The sequence below is a fragment of the Triticum dicoccoides genome, chromosome 7B (genome assembly GCF_002162155.2).
Source record: "Triticum dicoccoides isolate Atlit2015 ecotype Zavitan chromosome 7B, WEW_v2.0, whole genome shotgun sequence".
NCBI lineage: Eukaryota > Viridiplantae > Streptophyta > Magnoliopsida > Poales > Poaceae > Triticum > Triticum dicoccoides.
The window spans coordinates 768,612,284-768,633,379 of NC_041393.1; the positions used below are offsets into that span (position 1 = coordinate 768,612,284).

The 21,096-nt window shown below is 51.1% G+C and overlaps 1 protein-coding gene across 1 annotated transcript; it reads right to left on the bottom strand.

Annotated features, from left to right (window-relative positions):
- Positions 1 to 1,283: 1,283 nt before the first annotated feature.
- Positions 1,284 to 1,934, bottom strand: LOC119339763 (agamous-like MADS-box protein AGL80). The gene has a single exon (XM_037611695.1). It carries the CDS (start codon positions 1,932 to 1,934, stop codon positions 1,284 to 1,286), a length of 651 nt encoding a protein of 216 aa, XP_037467592.1.
- Positions 1,935 to 21,096: the final 19,162 nt, after the last annotated feature.

Consider the following 21,096-nt stretch of genomic DNA (forward strand, 5'->3'; position numbering starts at 1 on the left):
TGCACACCCGACCGGACATCACGTTCGTTGTCGGATACCTGAGTAGGTTCATGGAAGCTCCGGCAAGCGATCACCTGGCTGCCGTCAAGCACCTGCTCCGGTACATCACGGGTACGCTCACGCATGGATGCGTGTATCGTCGTGGCGACGGCGAGAGCTTGGTCGGGTACAGCGACTCCGACCACGCTGGTGACGTGGACTCCCGGAAGAGCACCTCGGGCATACTATTCCTTCTCAGGAATAGTCCCGTCAGCTGGCAATCGGTGAGGCAGAAGGTTGTCGCCGTATCCTCGTGCGAGGCGGAGTACATCGCGGCAGCTACAGCGGCCTGTCAAGGCATTTGGCTTGCTCGCCTTCTCGGCGAGATGCTGAATCAGGACACCGCCCCTGCGCTCATCTTCGTCGACAACAAGTCGGCGATTTCCCTCTGCAAGAATCCAGTGCTACACGACCGCAGCAAGCACATCGATCTCCGCTATCACTTCATACGTGACTGCGTCGAGAAAGGCACGGTGAACGTGGAGTTCATCAGGACCGGTGAGCAGAAGGCGGACATCCTGACCAAGTCACTTGGTCGTGTCCGGTTCCAGGAACTGCACGACAAGGTCGGGATCATCGACATCAAGCTCCTTCGACAAGGTTGAGGGGGAGAATGTTGAGTCAACCTTGGTCTTCCGATGCACACAACAGCAGCTGCAGCATTTACGTAGCTAGTCTCATATGCATGTATGGCTGCATGTCGGCAGCAGTAGTAAAACTGGAAAGAAATTACTAGAGCTCCCGTATCCTTAGTAACTAAGGAATGTAGCACGTAAGCCATGAGGTCACTCATGCACTTGACGTCACCTAGTGCGTAGCATAGTCGGTTCAGTTAGCTATAAAAGGAGCTCCACCCCTCCGGTTGTAAGCATTCCATTCCAAGCATTTGAGCTTCATACAACTAGTATCCCGTGAGCGTCTTTCCTCCTCGTGTGTGTGTCTTGCCCTACACTAGTGTGTGTGTGTTATACTAGTGAGCTGAGTGCAAGTACTACCAGTAGATAGTCACGACCCTCTGGTCTCAGTAGTTCGGGCTAACATAATTTACCACAAAAATAAAGTTTGGTGTACAACAAAGCAATAGCTTAAAAAATTTGTATCGGAGGAACTGTAAAGAAATTATTTAACATAATAATCAACACATCTAGTGTAGATTAATAGATTCGGCAGCCAGTTTGCACGCGACACACATCTTGCATTCGGCCATAATAATCGGTTCCAACCTGCTCCAATATGAGCCCAATTTATTGATCCCTTAAGGCTCCGGAAAAGCTGCAGCAGGATGTGCCGGGTGGTGTGGGTAGTGATCCGGCTTTGGCAACCTCCATGGCCCAACATTGCTGGGGAGGCGCCTCGGCAACCACGTCGGCGGCGGTGGCAGCGCAGTGCAGCGGATCTGCATGCCGCCTACTCTTGTTAGAGGCGATGCATTCACTGGCCTTCTTCATATAGTTATCGGCCATCCAGCCCAAGCTGGCGAGCTGCTCGATGTTGAGGCCGGTTAGGCTCTGGCGGCCGCCGGCCAGGACGTCCTGGAGCAGCAGCTTGGTCTCGTGTCGATGGGTGTCGCGTCGCGCCTTGGAAAGCTGCTCCTGGAGCTTGCTAATGCGCTCCCGGATATAGTCTTCTCCCCCAATCTTCTTCTTGCACCGGTCAAGCTCGGGCGTGGACCTGAAGCGGTCTATAACGCGCATCGCCTCCGGGGCAGTCGGATACACCTCGGGCACCTGCGATGACTCGCCCTCGGGGTAGTACATTACGTAGCACACGTCGACGCCACACAGGGTGGACAACTCGCGGGCCTTCTTCTTCATCCCGATGCTGCGTTTCTTGAACGTCGCCTTCCGGGTTGAGCCGTTGGAGATGTACTCCATGTTCACCTTCTTGGGAGCCATGGACACACACGGACGACCGCTACAAAAAAGAACGAAAGAATGTAGGCAGGAATCGAAGTGAAATGGTTGGTGTGCTTGCCAGATGAGGGGATGGTGGTCTTATAGGGGAGTATCAAATCGAATGACAAGAGTACAATCATTCACGTGATAATTGGAAACAAATTATTCTGGCAGATACGAGGATCGCCTGCATTAATGTTGTATAATGCACAGTTAGCGGAAGCATATATTCTAGCCTTAATTTTTTTATATGAATCTGATCCGTGTGTTCTGAATTAAGATTCCGGACTGTCAGTTTTCATTGTTCATATTTCCCCACATCATCTATCCGTGGTAACTGGCAGAATTCGAGGCCGCTGGTGTACGTGGTCGATTGTCAATTTGTGATTCGACCACTCGATCTGAAGTTGATACTTATCCAGCAGGCATTTGAGGGAATCAGTAGACTAAAATTAATAATTATCAGCATGCATGCTCAAATCTAAACGCTAGAATTGAGGAGACGAATCTAGGAACGCGCCTACACAAAGAATGTCCTACTACATGATTGTCAAAAAAATGTACTAGATTCGTCTCCTCAATTCCATAGTCGCGCGAATAGTACTATAGGGAGTTTCATCGTCGCGCCATAGTCGCGCAAAAAAATGGCCTATTCATCAGCGTGGCTCAAAATGCGCCTACACAAAGAGTTTCATCGTCTACACAAAGAATTCCATAGTCGCGCGAATAGTATTTTATAGGGAGTTTCATCGCAAAGAATGGCCTATTTTATTTTATTCATTCCATAGTACTATTTTATTTTTGCGATGAATTAGGGAGTTTCATTCCATAGTCGACGACAGTACGCTAATACTAAAGGTGTAGGGATACATTATGTACTCTTAATCAGATCATTCGATGATGGACGATCTCGAGAGAAAACGAGCATGACCAAGCAAAACTATATATAAACAATTATTATAATATTGTGAATTCTCTCCCATTTGCCTGCCGCTCCAGTGGCCGGTGTCAGGCTAGTGGATCCCGATGCCTTGGCTCCAGAGAGTAGTTTGGTATAGGGTTCTTTTCTTGAAGGGCTGCCGTTCCTGCACATGGCGGCGCTTCATCTCCGAGTCACCTGGGCCGCGCGGCAGCCATGTGTGATGGTTGCACTAGACTAGCTCATCTGAGTACTCTCTCTAGGTTTTACAGGGTAGCGACTACGGAGTAGCATGGCGATTTGGGCTGGGCCTTTTCTTAATTTTCTATGGATGCGGTATTTTTACTGCTGCAGAATAATTAAGGCTATTTGGGTAATTCGGGTAGTCCTTGCCCGAATTACTTGAATAAAATTGGGGTTTTTAAAACTGGCTACCCAATATAGTGCTCGGTTTTCCGGGTTTAGGTTTGGGTTCGGGCTTCGGGTCTCGGGTTTTATGCCCATCCTAAACCCCAATTTGAACTGCTTAAACGTCATATTTCGTAACGGAGGGAGTAGCTTGCACGTGTGTTTATATGTAACGTACAACAGTATATGTTCATTGAAAAAATTCTAGCCAATAACGGCAGCTATTAAAGTCGACACGTATATACACCGATCGTTTATTTCCTTGACAACCCTAAAAAGCCTTGCCGGACGGACGGACAAGGGGATCATGGATACTTTGTGTACATCGATTGAAGCAGTAGTAGGCAATGCAAGAGGTGAAGCTCTAAGGGGGGATCTGATGTCTCAGGGGTTCGCCATCATTAGTGATCAAGTCTGTGTCAAAAATCATGTGGCCAATGGCAGGTGCATCAATGACTTCCTCACGGCGATGAGCGTGTGCCGACTGCATCGAGAGGGACGACGTCAACATAGAGGCGTGCCTCAAAGCCATGGCTGCGCTAAGTGAGTGCTTCGCCGGCTACCTCGAGTGGTTCCTGCACTAGTTATTGCCCAGATAGATGAGGGCCTCGACGGGGACCTGAAGTCGTCGCTGGAGGAGGTGAAGGAGGAAGCAGAGAACCAGTACAGGTCTGATGCCCATGCGCGATTGCTTCCTCGTGCCTACGTGTTTCGGCCGTTCGCTACCCAAAGATGGCCAGACGTTTCCCCTGTAGGCCTGTACGAGGATTACCGGTAGGAAGATCCAAGGTGAGAATCAATTCCATAAAAAAAAAAGGTTAGAATCAATCCGCGATCGATGATCACCGGCCATGGAAATTCGTCTGCCGGCTGCAGTTCGCCAATCCCTGTCCCCCATCAGAAATTGTTCAAGTCAGATTTGTTTTATCTCCCGTTTCCTTATTTCTCTATTAAATCCATGCACGCATGATCTATCATGTGATGAGATTTTTCATCAGTGCGTTGTCAGACTTGTTCTTGTTAGAATAAATCCGAGGCATATCGTCGATCATCCGAGGACCAAACAATCACACGAGCACGACACCGAGATTTGTTAACAAGGTTCACCGATATGGCTACATCCCCAGGGCCTGACTACGGGCGCTCCTCCCCTGACACCATCACAATACCACACCCGGTCACCCTGGACACCGGCACATGCCGTCGGCATCCCCTGCGTTCCGGTGATATTATGTTGGCATAGGTTACACCGTGTGTCTACCCCGCTATATATGAGAGGCTTAGGATACAAGTGTCCTATAAGGACACGACTCCATATCCTATCTAAACACAATACAACTACAAGTCCAACTGTAACCTACCTCGTACACTATATTCGATACAACTCCAACAAACTCCACCTTGGCGAATATACTCCACCACCCTGGATTTGTCCATGCGTCAAACTTCCATGTCATTGGACTTGAGCTTATCCCATGAGTACCTCTGCTACTCCAAAGACTCCATGCGACTCCACCTGCAACTTGTAGTCCCTTCTTTTCTTGACCACAGTCAACACTCGAGCAAAATTAAGTTCCTTGTTGCTCTAGTTTGTGCTCCCAACTTCCAGAGTATCCGTCCAACGTCATCATACACTGATCACTGACCTGCGTGAAAGTGAACAACTCAGATATTGGGTGTCACACATAAGAGTTACCTGAACTCAACATACAGCTCCTTTCTTAACCGCATGTCTGAAACTTGAAGGAATTTCACCATTGCTTATAGTCACCCTGAGTCAAATTCGCAGTTGTCTCACCACATGTATGACCACTAGAGCCCTGGCCCGTCTCCATGTCCCGTGCTTACCACACGCCTCGCGCTATTACTGCGCCGAGCCTCCGCTGTCCTGGTCGAGTCTCAAGGGTCGCGAACCCACACCACTCAACCCCCACTGCAGAGTACCACCGATCATCATCGACCGATGACGAGTTTTATGCTTCCATCAGACCACTGGGTTCCAGTCCAAACTGCATGTCACTCGCTTTTCTCCCTTGCTGAATAGGCTTCGATTCCCTGGATCCTTACACCATAGCCCCTCAATCCAGTTCCACCTTCAACATGACTCCATGGTAGATGATCAGTCCACCATCGCGCCCCGTCGACTCCAAACTCTCATGCGTACGCCGTCTTGGATCAACCCCGCGCCATAGTCTTGTCAAAGTCACACAAGCCCTCAAGCCCGCGCCACGTGTTTCCACGCCCCAGAAGTCGGTCACCATCAGCATCACGCTCCTATGTCGTCGTCGCCAAACCAACCACTATCTTCTGTACCAACCGACTTACGTCGATCCTGTCAGACTGCCTAGTCCGACCCAGCCGAACTCATTCGACTGTATGATATGCTTGAGACTCCACAAGCCTTGTACGCACATCACCAATCTGCCATCATCATGGTAAAACCTCGTGTGTAACTAGCAACACTTCCAAAAGAAACATTTACTTTCCTGATAGTCTCAATGGGTGCACCAAACTTTGCCTCCATAACCTCCAAAGCTTATTTTTCTTTAACTACTCCCTCCGTTCGGAATTACTTGTCTTAGAAATGGATGTATCTAGAACTAAAATACGTCTAGATACATCCATTTCTGCGACAAGTAATTTCGAACGGAGGGAGCATGTTGCTATCCCTGCGACGTCAACACCACATGATGCAGATCTTTTTATTTTCTCTCAAACAAATCTCATGCCGTAACGCTGCCCATCACGATGCACTGCTCGCAGCTTTGTTTCGCCTGTACGAAGCCAACTCGGACGACCTCCTTAGGGGGTGTTTGGTTCAGGGACTTTTTAGTTCCAGAGACTAGAAAAAGTCCCTAAAAAGTCTCTAGGAACCAAACGGGAGGGACTTTTTCTACACGGACTAGAAAAAGACTCTACTAGAGAGTCTTTTTTGATTAGTCCCTGGGACTAGAAAAAGTCCTAGGACTTTTGAACCAAACACCCCCTTAGTCCGCTTGGACCTCTGCCCTGCAGCCAATCCACGCCGACGCCGCTATAGGACGAATCGTTCTCGATCCGATCTGCCTCCACGAGAGCTCCCACGTGCACACCCTGGCCTGATGTCGTCTGCTTCGCAAGTGCTGTTTCCGATTGCACCAAGATAGCCATTGAATCCACAAGCCACGTCGAATCAACGACGCTGCTGACCCTTCCAGCCGTGCGGCTGTTTGGGACGCCTAACCAGATACCACTTGTTAGAATAAATACGAGGCATATCATCGATCATCCAAGGACCAAACAATCACACTATTCAATCATCCAAGGATGAACCAGTTTTGGACAAACTCGGTTACTATAGGCACCTGTCACGAATCAGTACTATTCAATCACGTGAGTACCGATAGCAACCAGGGAGGAAATTGAAAAAAAAAAGCCAATCGGCTCAGCTCCAGGGTCCATCCATCCCAAGGCTCGAAGCAAACAGAGGCGAGGCAGAGCCCTTTCCTGGCGGCGGCCGACGGCAAGGTGACTCGCCCCAAATCCCCTAAATCAAATCGTCCCTAGCGGTGAAAGGCGGAGGGCGCATTCCTTGCGGCAGTGGCGGGCGTGTCCCTTGCGGCGGCGGTGGCGCGACTGCACGCGGGAGGGGAAGAAGCAGCGGCCGCGGTAGCAGAGGGGCGTCTGCCGCGTGGTCAACATACGTAGGCTGCTGCAACAGATGCCTAGGGTTCCTCGATCCCAAACCCCAACCAGCTCTGAAGCAACCGACGCTCCAAGCTCGCCAGATCTCGCTCTCACCGTCAAAACCAGCAAAGGCTACAACCCGTAAGAATGATCTTCCCTCTGTCCTTGCCCCCTTCCCCGTGTCTCTCCATTTTTTCCCTTGGAGTACTTGACGGCTAGATCATGCACTAAAAGTGTTTGTGGAAATGTGGAAGTAAAATATACATGTAGCATTTGGTCTGTGATTTGAAAACTGGCTTGGCCTACGACATAGAGTTCGGTTTTGTGATTTGAACATGTCGTAAAATATATAGTATAATGTTACCGCATATTGATACTTACAGCATCAGGACTTGTAGTATATTTTAGTAGTACAATGTTTAGAAAGGTGTTTGACACAAAAAAGGAAAGAACTCGCTCATACAAAAAGATAGAGGTTTCGTATAAGCGTCTCCCTTGACCCGGGGTACAATGTGTTGCGGGCGTGCCAGTGTACAAAGTACACAAATACAAGAAGAGGAAAAGAAAATGTGTGGGGCCTGCTGGCGCGGCCAAAGTGATCAAGCGATCATGGTCTCCTGGTCCCGGAGGCCTCGGAAAGCCCCCGGTTAATTACTCCCGCTGATTGTACCGCGGGACACCTCCGATTAAGCTGCGCAGTCGTCGTCTTCGGTCTTCGCTTCGTGTTCCTCATGCATGGTGGTGGTATGTGTGTGTGGCGGCGGCAGAGTCCGTGTACGGAGTGGTACATGTCGTGGTTCTAAGTCTGACAGTAGAATAGGGGGTAGGTATGGAGAGGCCAAATCCTAGCTATGGAGCAGTTGTGCACACAAGTGTTTACGAGTTCAGGCCCTTCTCGGAGGAAGTAACAGCCCTACGTATCGGAGCCCGGAGGCGGTCGACTGGATTATATGTGTGAGAGTTACAGGGGTGCGAACCCTTCTACCAGTGGAGGGGGTGGCTTATATAGAGGACGCCAAGACCCCAGCCAGCCCACGTAGCAGAGGGTTAAAGTACATTAAGGTCTGGCATTACTGGTAACGCCCTACATAAAGTGTCATCATGACCATTAAGACTACTTAATTACAGACCGTTTGGATACAGAGTAGATCTTGAACTCCTGGTGGTCGAGTGAGTCTTCATGGTCGAGTGTCTTCAGGTTCGTCGAGTGTCTTCTAGTCCGTCGAGAGGAGTTTCTCTTGGTCGACTGGAAGACAACTTCTTCTAAAAGATGTCCTTGGGGAGGGTACCTTAGACAAGTTCATGACCCTACCCTAGGTACATGACTTCATCAGTAGCCCCCGAATGGATCGAGGTTTGAGTGAGGAAGGAGTTGACAATCTTTCCGACCTGCTTTCTGGTGCCGTAAAGGTGTTTTGCTCCGGATCAATGACATTCAAGTGAGGGTGTCAACTTTCGTTCAGTCGCCTTGATCCATTCTTTATATTTGTCGAATGAACTTTATGAACTTGGGGATTTCTGAGCGACGGATCGCAGGAGATCTTCCCTCTGACAAGTTGCCCGGTGGTTAGCGGATTCAGTGGGATTCGAATTTTGGGAAGCGCGCAAAGCGGAGAAGACCGCGGTACTCGGATGGGATAAGGCAGGGACGCCTCGATTCACGCGTCGCCTTTCTCGCCACGTATCGCTTATGCGACTGTTTTGTGATTTGACAGGATCGCCTGGGCCTACCTGTCGGCCACTCGGAAGTGACTCCATATAAGGAAACTGGCGGAGGTTTTTTGAACAGTGCCTCCTCATTTTCTCCTCTCTCGCCTCCAGATTCATCCGCTGCGCCCACCAACTTTCCGACGTCGCTGCTCCGTTCCGGCCTCGTCGGCGACAATGGTGAAAGAGAAGACGATGGTGAAAGAGAAGATGGTGAAAAAGAAGGCGACGGCGACGGTGAAGGTGAAGGGGAGAGCGGCCAGTCGAGGGGGATCCTCGTCGCGGTTCCGTTTGCCGCAAGGTTGGATCCAGGGTGATTGGATCGGCTCGACCATCACCCAAAAGGATCTCGACAACTTGGCCGACGAAGGTCTGATTGCGCACGGGGCGGCGAGGCTCCCGGGGATGGAGTGGCAGCCACAGCCTCATGAGGGTGAGTGTGTCCTCTTGGCGACTCATGTAGATCGAGGGTTCTCTCTGCCATCGCATCTTTTCTTTCGAGGGTTTCTGAATTTCTTTGGAGCTCAGCTTCACCACTTTACCCCCAATTCCATTGCCTATCTCTCCGCCTTTGTATCTTTGTGTGAAAACTTCTTGGGTTGTCGGCCGCACTGGGGCCTCTTCAAACACATATTCACTTCTCATTCTCAGACGGTGAAAAAGGCTAGCCCCAATGACGAGAGAACTCAGGTAATCCAGATGTGTGGGGGTCTCGGTGTCCAGATGAGGAGTAAGAGCGCTTTCCCAGCTATGACCCTTCCCGAGTCAGTCAGAGGGTGGCAGTCGACCTCATTCTACTGCCAAGACCAGTCGACGCCAGGGCAGTCGACTGGGCTCCCTCCCTTATCTATGAGTCGAGTGAACAAGCCATCCTCTCTGAAAGTAGTTCCGGAGGAGAAGGCTCAGGTAAAAATGTTGATGGAGCGAGTAGTCCAGTTGATTCGTGACAGTGTGACTAGCATGGACCTTCTGGAGGTTTTCCTTCGACGGTGCATCCAACCACTCCAGTATCGGGGCCACCCGATGTGGCTGTATTTTTGTACTGAGGACACCTCTCGGGTCCACCCCGAAGAGGTCGACGATGCCACACTGGAGAGGTGGATGACTGCCATCACAGGATCCCGCCACTCGACCAATCCTATGAGGCGGACAAGGTACGACCATTTTTCTCCGATTGTTCCGTCCATTCTGTTTTGTCGTAGATCAGTCAATTGACTTTTGTCTTGCTTGTTGTTTTTCAGGAAACCACCGAGTTGTACTCGATGCCCAACGGGGCACAAGCACAGGCCGAAGAGGAGGAAGGAAGCGGAGGCGAAAGCCAGGAGGAATGGGAGTCGGATGCCGATGAGGGTGATGAAGATGCAGGCTCTGATGAGGAGGAAGAGAAGGAGGAAGAGGAGGAGGAAGTTGCGCCTCCTCGTTCCGAAAGAAGGTCCAAGCTCGCCCATGACCCTGCGGTTGATCGTGGCAAGGGAGTCGTGCCTGCTGGGCAGTCAACGAAATGTCCTCGGACATCTTCACCGGCGCCGACTGAGAAGGCGTCGAAGCAACCCCGAGCGGCCCTGACAAAATCGGTGAAGGCCCTACCGAAGATGAGGATGGAAATTCTTTACTGTTTCTGGGTAACAGCATAACTCATGCTTTTCCTTTTATCATGGATACATTCTTGGTCGACTCAATCGCTGACAGACCAATTTTTGAAATCACAGTGCTGCTACTTCTGAGACTTCAACCAGGCATGAGGATCAAGAAATGGAAGATGCTGCTACTTCTCACCCTGGTATGATCTGCGCGGTTTCGCTTTTGGTCGATTGAATCTTTATTTTTGACTTTGAACTTCTTCTGCAGCTCCACCTAGCGTTGTCATCAATCTCCCTGATGATGACGATGAAGCGCCACTGAGGCAGAGGAGGAGCAGGAAGGCGACTGTTGGCAAGGCTGCTCAGGTTGTGTCAGCACCTGGACCACATATTCCAGAGGGGAGCAACGTTGCTCGGGCTACCGTGTCCTTTGCGGATCCGTTGACGGTTGCCCGCCCTTCGTCGTCAAGTGCTGACCCGCCTTCTCTCTTCTCCACCTACCACGTCCCGGAGGACCAAGCAAGCGCTGCCAAGGAAGCCATACGCCAGGCCGGGATTATGATGGAGCAGGTGAAGGCGATTCGAACCGCGAGCCAAACAGCTTATGACGCGAGTTCAGCCCTCCAGAGTAATGTCCAGGTTAGTTAAACATCGACTGGAAATCTTGATGTTTGTCATGCACCCACTGGGTGTGTCAATTCTACGGTGGACTGCTGGCAGTCAACTGTAGTCATTGTGTCTTGAAATTTCTCACTTTACTTGTTTCACTCGAGCATGGTCGAGTGGAACAATAAAACTAGTGGGGGCACGCTGAGTGCACCCACTTGGTATAGTCCCCGAGACCGTGGTCGATTGCTGGCAGTCGGCTATGGTCTGATTTTTTTTACTGCTGACAGTTAACTGCTTCCGGTCGACTGATCGACTCTGAGTCTAGCTGATAGAACTAGTGGGGACACGCTGAGTGCACCCACTGGGTGTAGTCCCCGAGACTACGGTTGAATGTTTAGATTCAGCTGTAGTCTTAGAAATACTACGATTTTCCTTTTAGTCACTAGGAAGTGATCTGTCGTTGATGTCTGTCGACTGAACTTTCGCAGAAATCTTGTGACCATGTTTCTCGTTATACCGAATTGGAGAACAAGCATATCCAACTTGAACTTGACCAGAAGCTTGTCCAAGAGAACTTTACGAAGTCGAAGGAGGAGGCAAAAGGTATGTTTGGTGAGAATCTTGACGACTGTCCTTGCTTCTTGCCTATCTCCGAGTCTGATCTTATTGTGATTTTTGCAAAAAAATTGAGGGATGCTCTGAAGAAGAAGGACCTTGACCTCGCCGAGGCGCAGAAAGCGGCTTCGGACAAGACAAAACTTGCAGAAGATAAGCTGGCTTCTGTTAACAAACTTGAAGAGGAAAACACCAATCTGAAAGCTGCTCTCAACGTGGCCAACCAAGAAGTCACTCGACTGAAGAACGCCAATATGGTCCTGAGCGACAAAGCTGGCGAACTGGCGGGAAAGAAGAATGACTTGGAGGTTTATCTGGGAGGGCTCACCAAGAAGCTATTCCTCATGCTCGAAGGTAACCCCTTATCTCCGATTGGTAATTACTGACTTGCTGTAAGGCGTTAGCTTATCCTTGAATCGTGTCCACAGAATTCTGCCAAAACTTTGAAGAGGAGACTAGTCGAGTGGAGACTGGCTTGGATCCCATCAATTCTCCGGTGAAGGATGAAACCGCTATGAATGTGCTCCGCCTCGAGTCTCGCGTTGCTGCAGTGGTCGATTACCTTGCAAGACTGAAGGCCGAAACGTCGCGCATCGACACATCGCTCTGGCCAGAAGAAACGCTTCAGAACGACCTTGAGTCGCTGATGACTCGACTGAACGAAGTTCCGAGTCGAGTGCAAGAATGGAAGAAGTCTTCTACCAGGTGCGGTGCTGACGTTGCTCTGTCCTTGGTCCGCATCCACTGCAAGGAAGCCAGAGAAGACAAGCTGGTGTCTCTCAAGGTGGCCAACACTAGGAAGCATGACTTCCGTTCTTTCATGGAAACCTTCATCGCGGCTGCCACTCGGATCGCAGATGGGATCGACCTGGACGAGTTTGTTGTGCCTTCCAGTCCTCCGCAAGAGGGGTAAAAAACTTCTATGCTTGATGATTTGAATTTGCCTCGGAATGCCGAGTGATTTTTGTAACTGCCAAACTTTAACAGGCTTGATGCCTGAGTACTTCTGGGTCCGTAGGACGTTATCCGAACCTTATTTGCCGTGGAAATACGTTTGCTTCTTTCGGACAACCATCTTCTTTGGATTGGAGTATATACTAGCATCTGTAATGCTCTTTTGCAGGTAGGAGTGAAGCACAAATTCCAGTCGACTTGTGATCATCATGTTTGGGCGAGTGCTGGGTTGCAGCTAAGCCCCCGAGTGGGAGGTTTGCTCTCCACTCGGTAGGATTTTAGAAACTTAGGCGAGCACTGGGCTGCAGCTAAGTCCCCGAGTGGGAGGGTTGCCCACCACTCGATAGGATTTTTAGAAACTTAGGCGAGCACTGGGCCGCAGCTAAGCCCCCGGGTGGGAGGTTTGCTCTCCACTAGGTAGGTTTTTTAGAAACATAGGCGAGCACTGGGCTGCAGCTAAGCCCCCGAGTGGGAGGTTTGCTCTCCACTCGGTAGGTTTTTCAGAAACTTAGGCGAGCACTGGGCTGCAGCTAAGCCCCCGAGTGGGAGGTTTGCTCTCCACTCGGTAGGTTTTCTAGAAACTTAGGCGAGCACTGGGCTGTAGCTAAGCCCCCGAGTGGGTGGTTTGCTCTCCACTAGGTAGGTTTTTTAGAAACTTAGGCGAGCACTGTGCTGCAGCTAAGCCCCCAAGTGGGAGGTTTGCTCTCCACTCGGTAGGTTTTTTAGAAACTTAGGCGAGCACTGGGCTGCAGCTAAGCCCCCGAGTGGGAGGTTTGCTCTCCACTCGGTAGGATTTTCGTGGCACGGCTTTGGGGGAGAAGGTAGCAGTCGACTTGCGCTTCGTCCTCCTTGCGGGACGCACGTTGTCTTTTATTCTTAGGCGAAAACTAGGTTGCAGCTAAGCCTCCGACTGAAAGACTGGCTTATCACTCGGTAGGATTTTCAAAAACTTAGGCGAGCCCTGGGCTGCAGCTAAGCCTCCAAGTGGAAGGCTGGCTTACCACTCGGTAGGATTTTCGAAAACTTAGGCGAGCACTGGGCTGCAGCTAAGCCCCCGAGTGGAAGGCTGGCTTATCACTCGGTAGGATTTTGTTTACTTAGGCGAAACGGATTCGCAGCTAAGACTCCGAGTGGAAGGCTGGCTTATCACTCGGTAGGATTTTTTACAAGCTTAGGCGAAACGGGTTCGCAGCTAAGCCACCCACTGGGGGACAGATTTATGAGAGCAAAAGCAATGACAATTACTAAGAAAATTATGAAACTCTTGTCTTCGATGAATACACTACAGGAGTACTTTTATTACAACTCATCCGAGTGGAAAACTTAAGTATAAAAAGGGCGGAGTAAGTCCGCGTTCCATGCTCTGGGCTCGTCAATCTGGTGCTCGACATTGTAAAGGCGGTATGCCCCATCATGGAGAACCTTGGTGACGATGAAGGGACCTTCCCAAGTAGGAGCAAGCTTGTGTGGTTTCTGTTGATCCACTCGGAGAACTAAATCTCCCTCCTGGAAAGCTCGACTCTTCACATTTCTGGCATGGAAGCGATGCAAGTCCTGCTGGTAAATGGTCGATCGGATGAAGGTCATCTCTCTTTCTTCTTCTAGAAGGTCGACCGCGTCCTGTCGGGCTTGCTCTGCTTCAGCTTCGGTGTAGAGTTCGACTCGGGGTGTGTTGTGAAGCAGGTCACTCGGCAAGACTGCTTCAGCTCCGTAGACCAAGAAGAACGGAGTCCTCCCCGTCGACCGGTTTGGCGTGGTCCTTAATCCCCAAAGTACCGACGGAAGCTCGTCGACCCATGCGCCAACTGCGTGCTTGAGGTCGCGCATCAGTCGGGGTTTCAACCCTTTGAGAATTAAGCCATTCGCTCGTTCTGCTTGCCCATTCGACTGAGGGTGGGCGACTGAAGCATAATCGACTCGCGTACCCTAAGATGTGCAGAAGGCTCTGAATTCTTCGGAGTCGAAGTTTGACCCATTTTCTATGATGATACTGTGGGGAACTCCATATCTGAATACCAACTCCCTGATGAAACTGACGACGGTGCCGGCATACAGATTCTTGATGGGTTTAGCCTCAATCCACTTAGTGAACTTGTCGACTGCTACCAATACACGGGTGTATCCGTTTCTGCCTGTTCTCAGTGGTCCAACCATATCCAACCCCCATACAGCGAAAGGCCAGACGAGTGGAAAGGTCTTCAAGGCTGAGGCGGGTTTGTGCAACATATTGGAGTAGAATTGACATCCTTCACACTTGTAGACTATCTCTTTTGCCATCTTATTTGCTCTGGGCCAGTAAAAACCCGCTCGGTATGCTTTAACCACGATGGTCCGAGAGGATGCATGATGGCCACAGGTCCCCGAGTGGATGTCGTTGAGAATCATTCGACCTTCTTCTGGTGTTATGCATTTCTGGCTGACTCTAGTCACACTTTCTCTGTACAACTGTCCCCTCATGACGGTGAAGGCTTTGGATCGGCGGACGATCTCTCGAGCCTCATCTTCATTCTCGGGGAACTCTTTCCTCAGAATATAAGCGATATAGGGTACTGTCCAGTCGGGAGTGATGACTAGAACTTCCATAATTAAGTCGACCACAGCTGGGACCTCGACTTCAGTCGGATCCGTGGCGCTTTTTGGCTGCGGGGCTTCCTCAGTGAAAGGATATTCTTGAACCGACGGCGTGTGAACATGCTCCAAAAACACGCCACTCGGAATGGCTTCCCTCCTGGAACCTATGTTCGCCAAGTCATCGGCTGCTTGATTTTTCAGTCGGGGAACAAGATGGAGCTCTAATCCCTCAAATTTCTTCTCCAGCTTTCTGACTGTATTGCAGTATCCAGTCATGGCTGGGCTTCTGACGTCCCACTCCTTCATCACTTGGTTGACCACTAAATCTGAGTCGCCGTAGACCATGAGGCGACGGACGCCGAGTGAAATGGCCATACGCAACCCGTACAAGAGTGCTTCGTATTCTGCTTCATTGTTGGAGGAATCAAAGTGAATCTGGAGTACATATCTGAGCTTATCTCCTCGGGGGGAAACCAAGACCACTCCGGCACCGGGACCATTCAGCATTTTGGAGCCATCGAAGAACATAGTCCAGTGCTCCGAGTGAACTTGGGTCGATAACTGCTGTTCAGTCCACTCGGCGAGGAAATCTGCTATTGCTTGGGACTTGATAGATTTCTTTGCCTCAAATCTGATATCTAGGGGAAGAAGTTCAACGCCCATTTTGCCACTCGACCAGTTGCGTCTCTGTTGTGCAGAATCTCTGATAAGGGGGCGTCGGTGACGACTGTGATAATATGGTCAGAGAAGTAGTGAGCAACTTTCTTCATGGTCATATAAATCCCATATACAAGCTTCTGATAATGAGGGTATCGTTGCTTGGATGGGGTCAGGACTTCGGAAATGTAATATACTGGGCGCTGAACTTTGAAGGCTTTCCCTTCTTCTTCCCGCTCGACCGTAAGTACAGTACTGACGACTTGTCCTGTGGATGCAATGTAAAGCAGCAAAGGCTCCTTGCTGATTGGGGCAGCAAGCACCGGCTCGGTGGAAAGAAGGGTTTTTAACTCTGCAAACGCTGCATCAGCTTCTGGAGTCCACTCGAACTTGTTTGACTTCTTCATCAGTCGGTAAAGAGGCAATGCCTTTTCACCGAGGAGAGAGATGAATCGACTTAACGCGGCCAAGCATCCAGTAAGTTTCTGGACATCGTGCACACGTACAGGGCGTTTCATTTGGAGTATAGTGTCAACTTTTTCCGGGTTGGCATCGATTCCTTGTTCAGAAACGAGAAAACCGAGTAACTGTCCGCCAGGAACTCCGAATGTGCACTTTGATGGATTAAGCTTGATTTCATACCTCCTGAGGTTGGCAAATGTTTCAGCGAGGTCAGTCAGCAGGTCGGAACCTTTTTGTGACTTGACCACTATTTCATCCATGTACGCTTCCACATTCCGACTGATTTGAGTGAGCAAACACTTCTGAATCATCCTCATGAACGTGGCTCCGGTGTTCTTGAGGCCGAATGGCATGGTGACATAACAGAAGCACCCGAATGGGGTGATGAAAGCCGTTTTGGTATCATCGGGCCCAAACAGACGGATCTGATGGTACCCGGAATAAGCGTCCAAGAAAGACAGTCGCTCACATCCCGCAGTCGAGTCGACTATTTGGTCGATGCGGGGAAGAGGAAAATGATCTTTCGGGCATGCCCGATTGATATGCTTAAAATCGATGCACATGCGAAGCGAATTGTCCTTTTTGGGGACCATGACGACATTGGCGAGCCACTCGGAGTGGTAAATCTCTCAGATAAACTCTGCTGCTAGGAGCCGAGCCACTTCTTCGCCAATGGCCTTCCTTTTTTGGACGGCGGACTGTCGCAGATGTTCCTTCACAGGTTTTGCCTTTGAATCGACTCGTAGACGATGCTCAGCCAGTCCCCTGGGTACACCCGGCATGTCAGAAGGTATCCATGCAAAGATGTCCCAGTTCTCACGGAGGAACTGGATGAGCGCTTCTTCCTATTTGGGGTCGAGTGTTGTGGAGATATGAGTCGGGGCAGCGTTAGGGTCGGTCGGGTGGATGTGAACGGGTTTTGTCTCACCGGACGACTGGAACGCTGATTCCGTAGCAGGCTTTTTGGCTCGCAACAAATCACTCGGATCTGCATTCCTTCGGTGTTCCTGCCACTCTTCTACCACCATCTGAGCATCGGCGATCTTTGAGCCTTTCTGGAAGCACTCTTCTGCCTTCTTGCGATTACCAGTGACAGTGATCACGCCTTTAGGGCCAGGCATCTTTAGTTTGAGGTACACGTAACATGGTCGAGCCATAAAGCGCGCATGAGCTGGTCTGCCCAAAATTGCATGATAGACACTCTGGAAATCCACAACCTCAAATGTCAGCTTCTCCTTGCGGAAATTCTTTGAATCACCAAAAAGTACATCAAGAGCAATCTGGCCGAGTGATGCGGCCTTCTTGCCAGGGATGACTCCATAAAAACGCATGTTGCTCGTGCTCAGTCTAGACATCGGAATGCCCACCCCTTTCAGTGTCTCAGCATACAGTATATTCAAACTCCTACCGCCATCCATCAACACTTTGGTCAGTCGAGTGCCCTCGACGACTGGGTCGACCACCAGGGGTGGCTATGTGTGTGGGGTGATCAGATTGGTCGAACGTAATGGCAGTCTGAGACCACTTCAGGTAATTGGGTGTTGATGGAGCGGCCATATTCACCTCTCGGTTTATAACTTTCAGTCGGCTTTTGCCCTCAACATCGGCAAAAATCATTAAGGTGGAATTGACCTACGGATATTCCCCGTCACTATCCTCCTTGTCCTCAACCTTGTCCGACTCTTTTTCTTTGTCCTTGGACTGCTTCCCTTGGAACTGCTGTATCAGGAGTCGACACTATCGAGTGGTATGCTTCGGGTAGATGAAATTACCCTCTTCGTCTTTCTTGGTGTGGATGTGACATGGTAAATCCAACACGTCATTTCCTTCTTTATCTTTTACTTTCTTGGGGTTCCAAGGCCCCTTGGGTTTCCCTTTGAACTTTCCTTGGTTCAGGGCCAAGGCTTCTCTAGGTGTGGCTGGCTCAGCTTTACGCTTTTGCTTCCGACTGGAATTCCCGCCTCTGGTGTCCTGGGCGACTGACTTGTGTTTGCCGCTCCGGAGCCGATCCTCTTGCTCACCATTGGCATATTTGGTGGCTATTTCCATCATTCGACTCAGATACATGTCTCCGGTTCGACCGAATTTCAGGCTTAGCTCTCTGTACTTTATGCCCTCCTTGAAGGCGCAGACTGGCTCGTGATCAAATACATTTTCTACTGTATGATGCAGTGTGATCCATCTCTGGATGTAATCCCTCAGAGTCTCATTCGACTTCTGTACACAAGATTGCAGCTCTGTCAGTCCCGCCGGCCACTTGCATGTTCCTTCGATCGTCCTGACAAACACTCGGGAGAGGTCCTCCCACGTGTAGATGCTGCTGGGCGTCAACTGATTCAGCCATGCCCTGGCTGACCCTTCCAACATGAGAGGCAGATGCTTCATGGCCACCTCGTCATTTCCATCGCTGATCTGAACAGCCACTCGGTAGTCCTCAAGCCAAGTATCGGGCTTGGACTCACCGTTGAACTTGCTGACTCCAGTCACCAACCTGAAGTTGGGAAGAATCACCGCGGCTCTGATGGCTCTGCTGAAATACTCTGGTCCGGAGACGTGCACTCGGCTGCTGGTGGGTACATCTCTGTCATTACCCTCTCTGTGGGCTCTGTTCCGGTCGACTAGACCTTGAACGATGATGGATCTCGCATCAAAGCCTGGTTCCCTAGGGTCGACTGGAACTCTTCGCCCGCCACTGTACTGGCATTTGTCATCTTGCGGTCGAGGCATATATGATCCACCCCTCCGGGGAGGAGTGGGCACTCGACGTCGATCGTTGCGATCGACTCGGTGATCATCCTGCTCATAGTTCCTGTACTGATCGTGTCGGTCGCCATGCCCTTCATGCCTCGGGGGCGATCTGGGGCTATGAGCTGACTGGACAGTATTCGCCGCCACGGACCTGCTATGAATCCTGTTCCGCGACTGCGACATAGCCGAATTCTGATCTCCAGCTTCCCGGAGCAAATCCCTGATCCGCATCAAGCCTCTGCCAGCCTCTGACTGGGAAGGCTGAATCGACTCTGCTATATGTGTTGCAGCTGCCAAATTCTTGATTGGAGTGCGGTATACCTGAGTCGGAGGTTTAAAGAGTTGGCGTCGACTGGAGTCTGGAATCTGTTGCCGCGCGCGCTCGTCGAGTGCCCGCTGAAGGTTCTCCAGTCGAGTGTGCTCAGCCATGTTGGCCAAGCGCGCGTCCTCTAAGGCGCGAGCCTCAGGGGTTTCTCCAACGATCGGAGTATGAAGCGCATCCATGTTTCGGCGGCGAAGCTCTTCCCTCTGCTGCGAGTCGAGGGGCTCGGGGCGGTACTCCTCATGGTCGTGCGACGGGTCGCCTTCGCTGTTGCCTCCCTCGGCGCCAGGAAAGCAGGGGGGAACGTGCGGCCCATTGACCATCGGGACCTCTGCCGCCAGATCACTGTTGTCGCATTCGGATGCAGTCTCTGCGGAGCCTGTCGACAGGTCGAACAGGACGTAGAGAGATACGTCGGGCTCGATTGCCGCGACTTGGGCAGTGGTCGACTGGCGAGCCACTGCGTGCCTCACCCACCGCTGAAGCTTCGACCGACCGGAGCACTTACACCGGCGGGAAGCTGGGAGGGAGGATGACACGAAAACCGGCCGATAGTGAGTCGACGGTTGCCACAGAAGGACGCCGCAGACGCATGCTCGAAAGTGCGTAGCTCCGCGGACCGGGAGCGCATCCACGTCGAGCGGAGCCTCCTGCAGCCAGGCAGAGTCGTCGGCGACGAATGTGAGCGCGCCGAGACGGATCTCACGGCCCTCAACCAAAACTCTACCTGAAACCATGATGATGGGAATTGAAAAGATTGCAACTTCTCCAACAAGTCGCTAAGACACCGGCCCCAAGGTGGGCGCCAACTGTCGTGGTTCTAAGTCTAACAGTAGAATTGGGGGTAGGTATGGAGAGGCAAGATCCTAGCTATGGAGCAGTTGTGCACACAAGTGTTTACGAGTTCAGGCCCTTCTCGGAGGAAGTAATAGCCCTACGTCTCGAAGCCCGGAGGCGGTCGACTGGATTATATGTGTGAGAGTTACAGGTGTGCGAACCCTTCTACCAGTGGAGGGGGGTGGCTTATATAGAGGACTCCAAGACCCCAGCTAGCCCACGTAGCAGAGGGTTAAAGTACATTAAGGTCTGGCGTTCCTGGTAACGCCCTATATAAAGTGTCATCATGACCATTAAGACTACTTAATTACAGACCGTTTGGATACAGAGTAGATCTTGAACTCCCGATGGTCGAGTGAGTCTTCATGGTCAAGTGTCTTCAGGTTCGTCGAGTGTCTTCTAGTCCGTCGAGTGGAGTTTCTCTTGGCGGCTTCTTCTAAAAGATGTCCTTGGGGAGGGTACCTTAGACAAGTTCATGACCCTACCCTAGGTACATGACTTCATCAGTACACGCGCCGTCGAAAACGTGGCCTTTGCTCCAGCCACGCCCGCCTATGCCGTCTTGCCTCGTCGGCCTTGAGCGGCGTCGATGTGGTTGTTGAAGTAGCATGCATGTTTGGGCTTGGCTTGGACGTCATCGATGACATTTTAGATTCGCCGGGAGTGCGAGGGGTATGCCCCGCAGGAGTAGATGTCGATAGGAGAAGAATGAATGGATGGATGTGCGACACATGGCGTACACACATACGTCGATGACTGCATACACGACCGCCAATGGCGGAGAAAGTCGCCACCTTGTACCGCTCGGTCCGTGTGACACATGTTCGTGCCGATGAAGGGGGAGGTTGCGAGATACGCTTAAGCATGTCCCGACCGTAGCAGAATGTTGTCTCTGCCGCCATAGCTACGACGAGTCATCGTGACTTGTCGAGTGCCGCGCCGCCTCCATAGTTACAACGAGGAGAGGCGACTCGTCGAGCACCGTGCCGCCGCCGACGCGTCAAACGGACCATGTTGCCGAGTCCAGGCCAGCCTATGGCACCTCCATGGACCGACAAGACAATGGCGAAGGAGACCTCGTGATACAGCGGAGCGTCGCCCAGGTGC

What these genes read in the sequence shown, in the direction of transcription:
- LOC119339763 (XM_037611695.1), bottom strand. Translation starts at nt 1,934, where the DNA reads ATGGCTCCCAAGAAGGTGAACATGGAGTACATCTCCAACGGCTCAACC.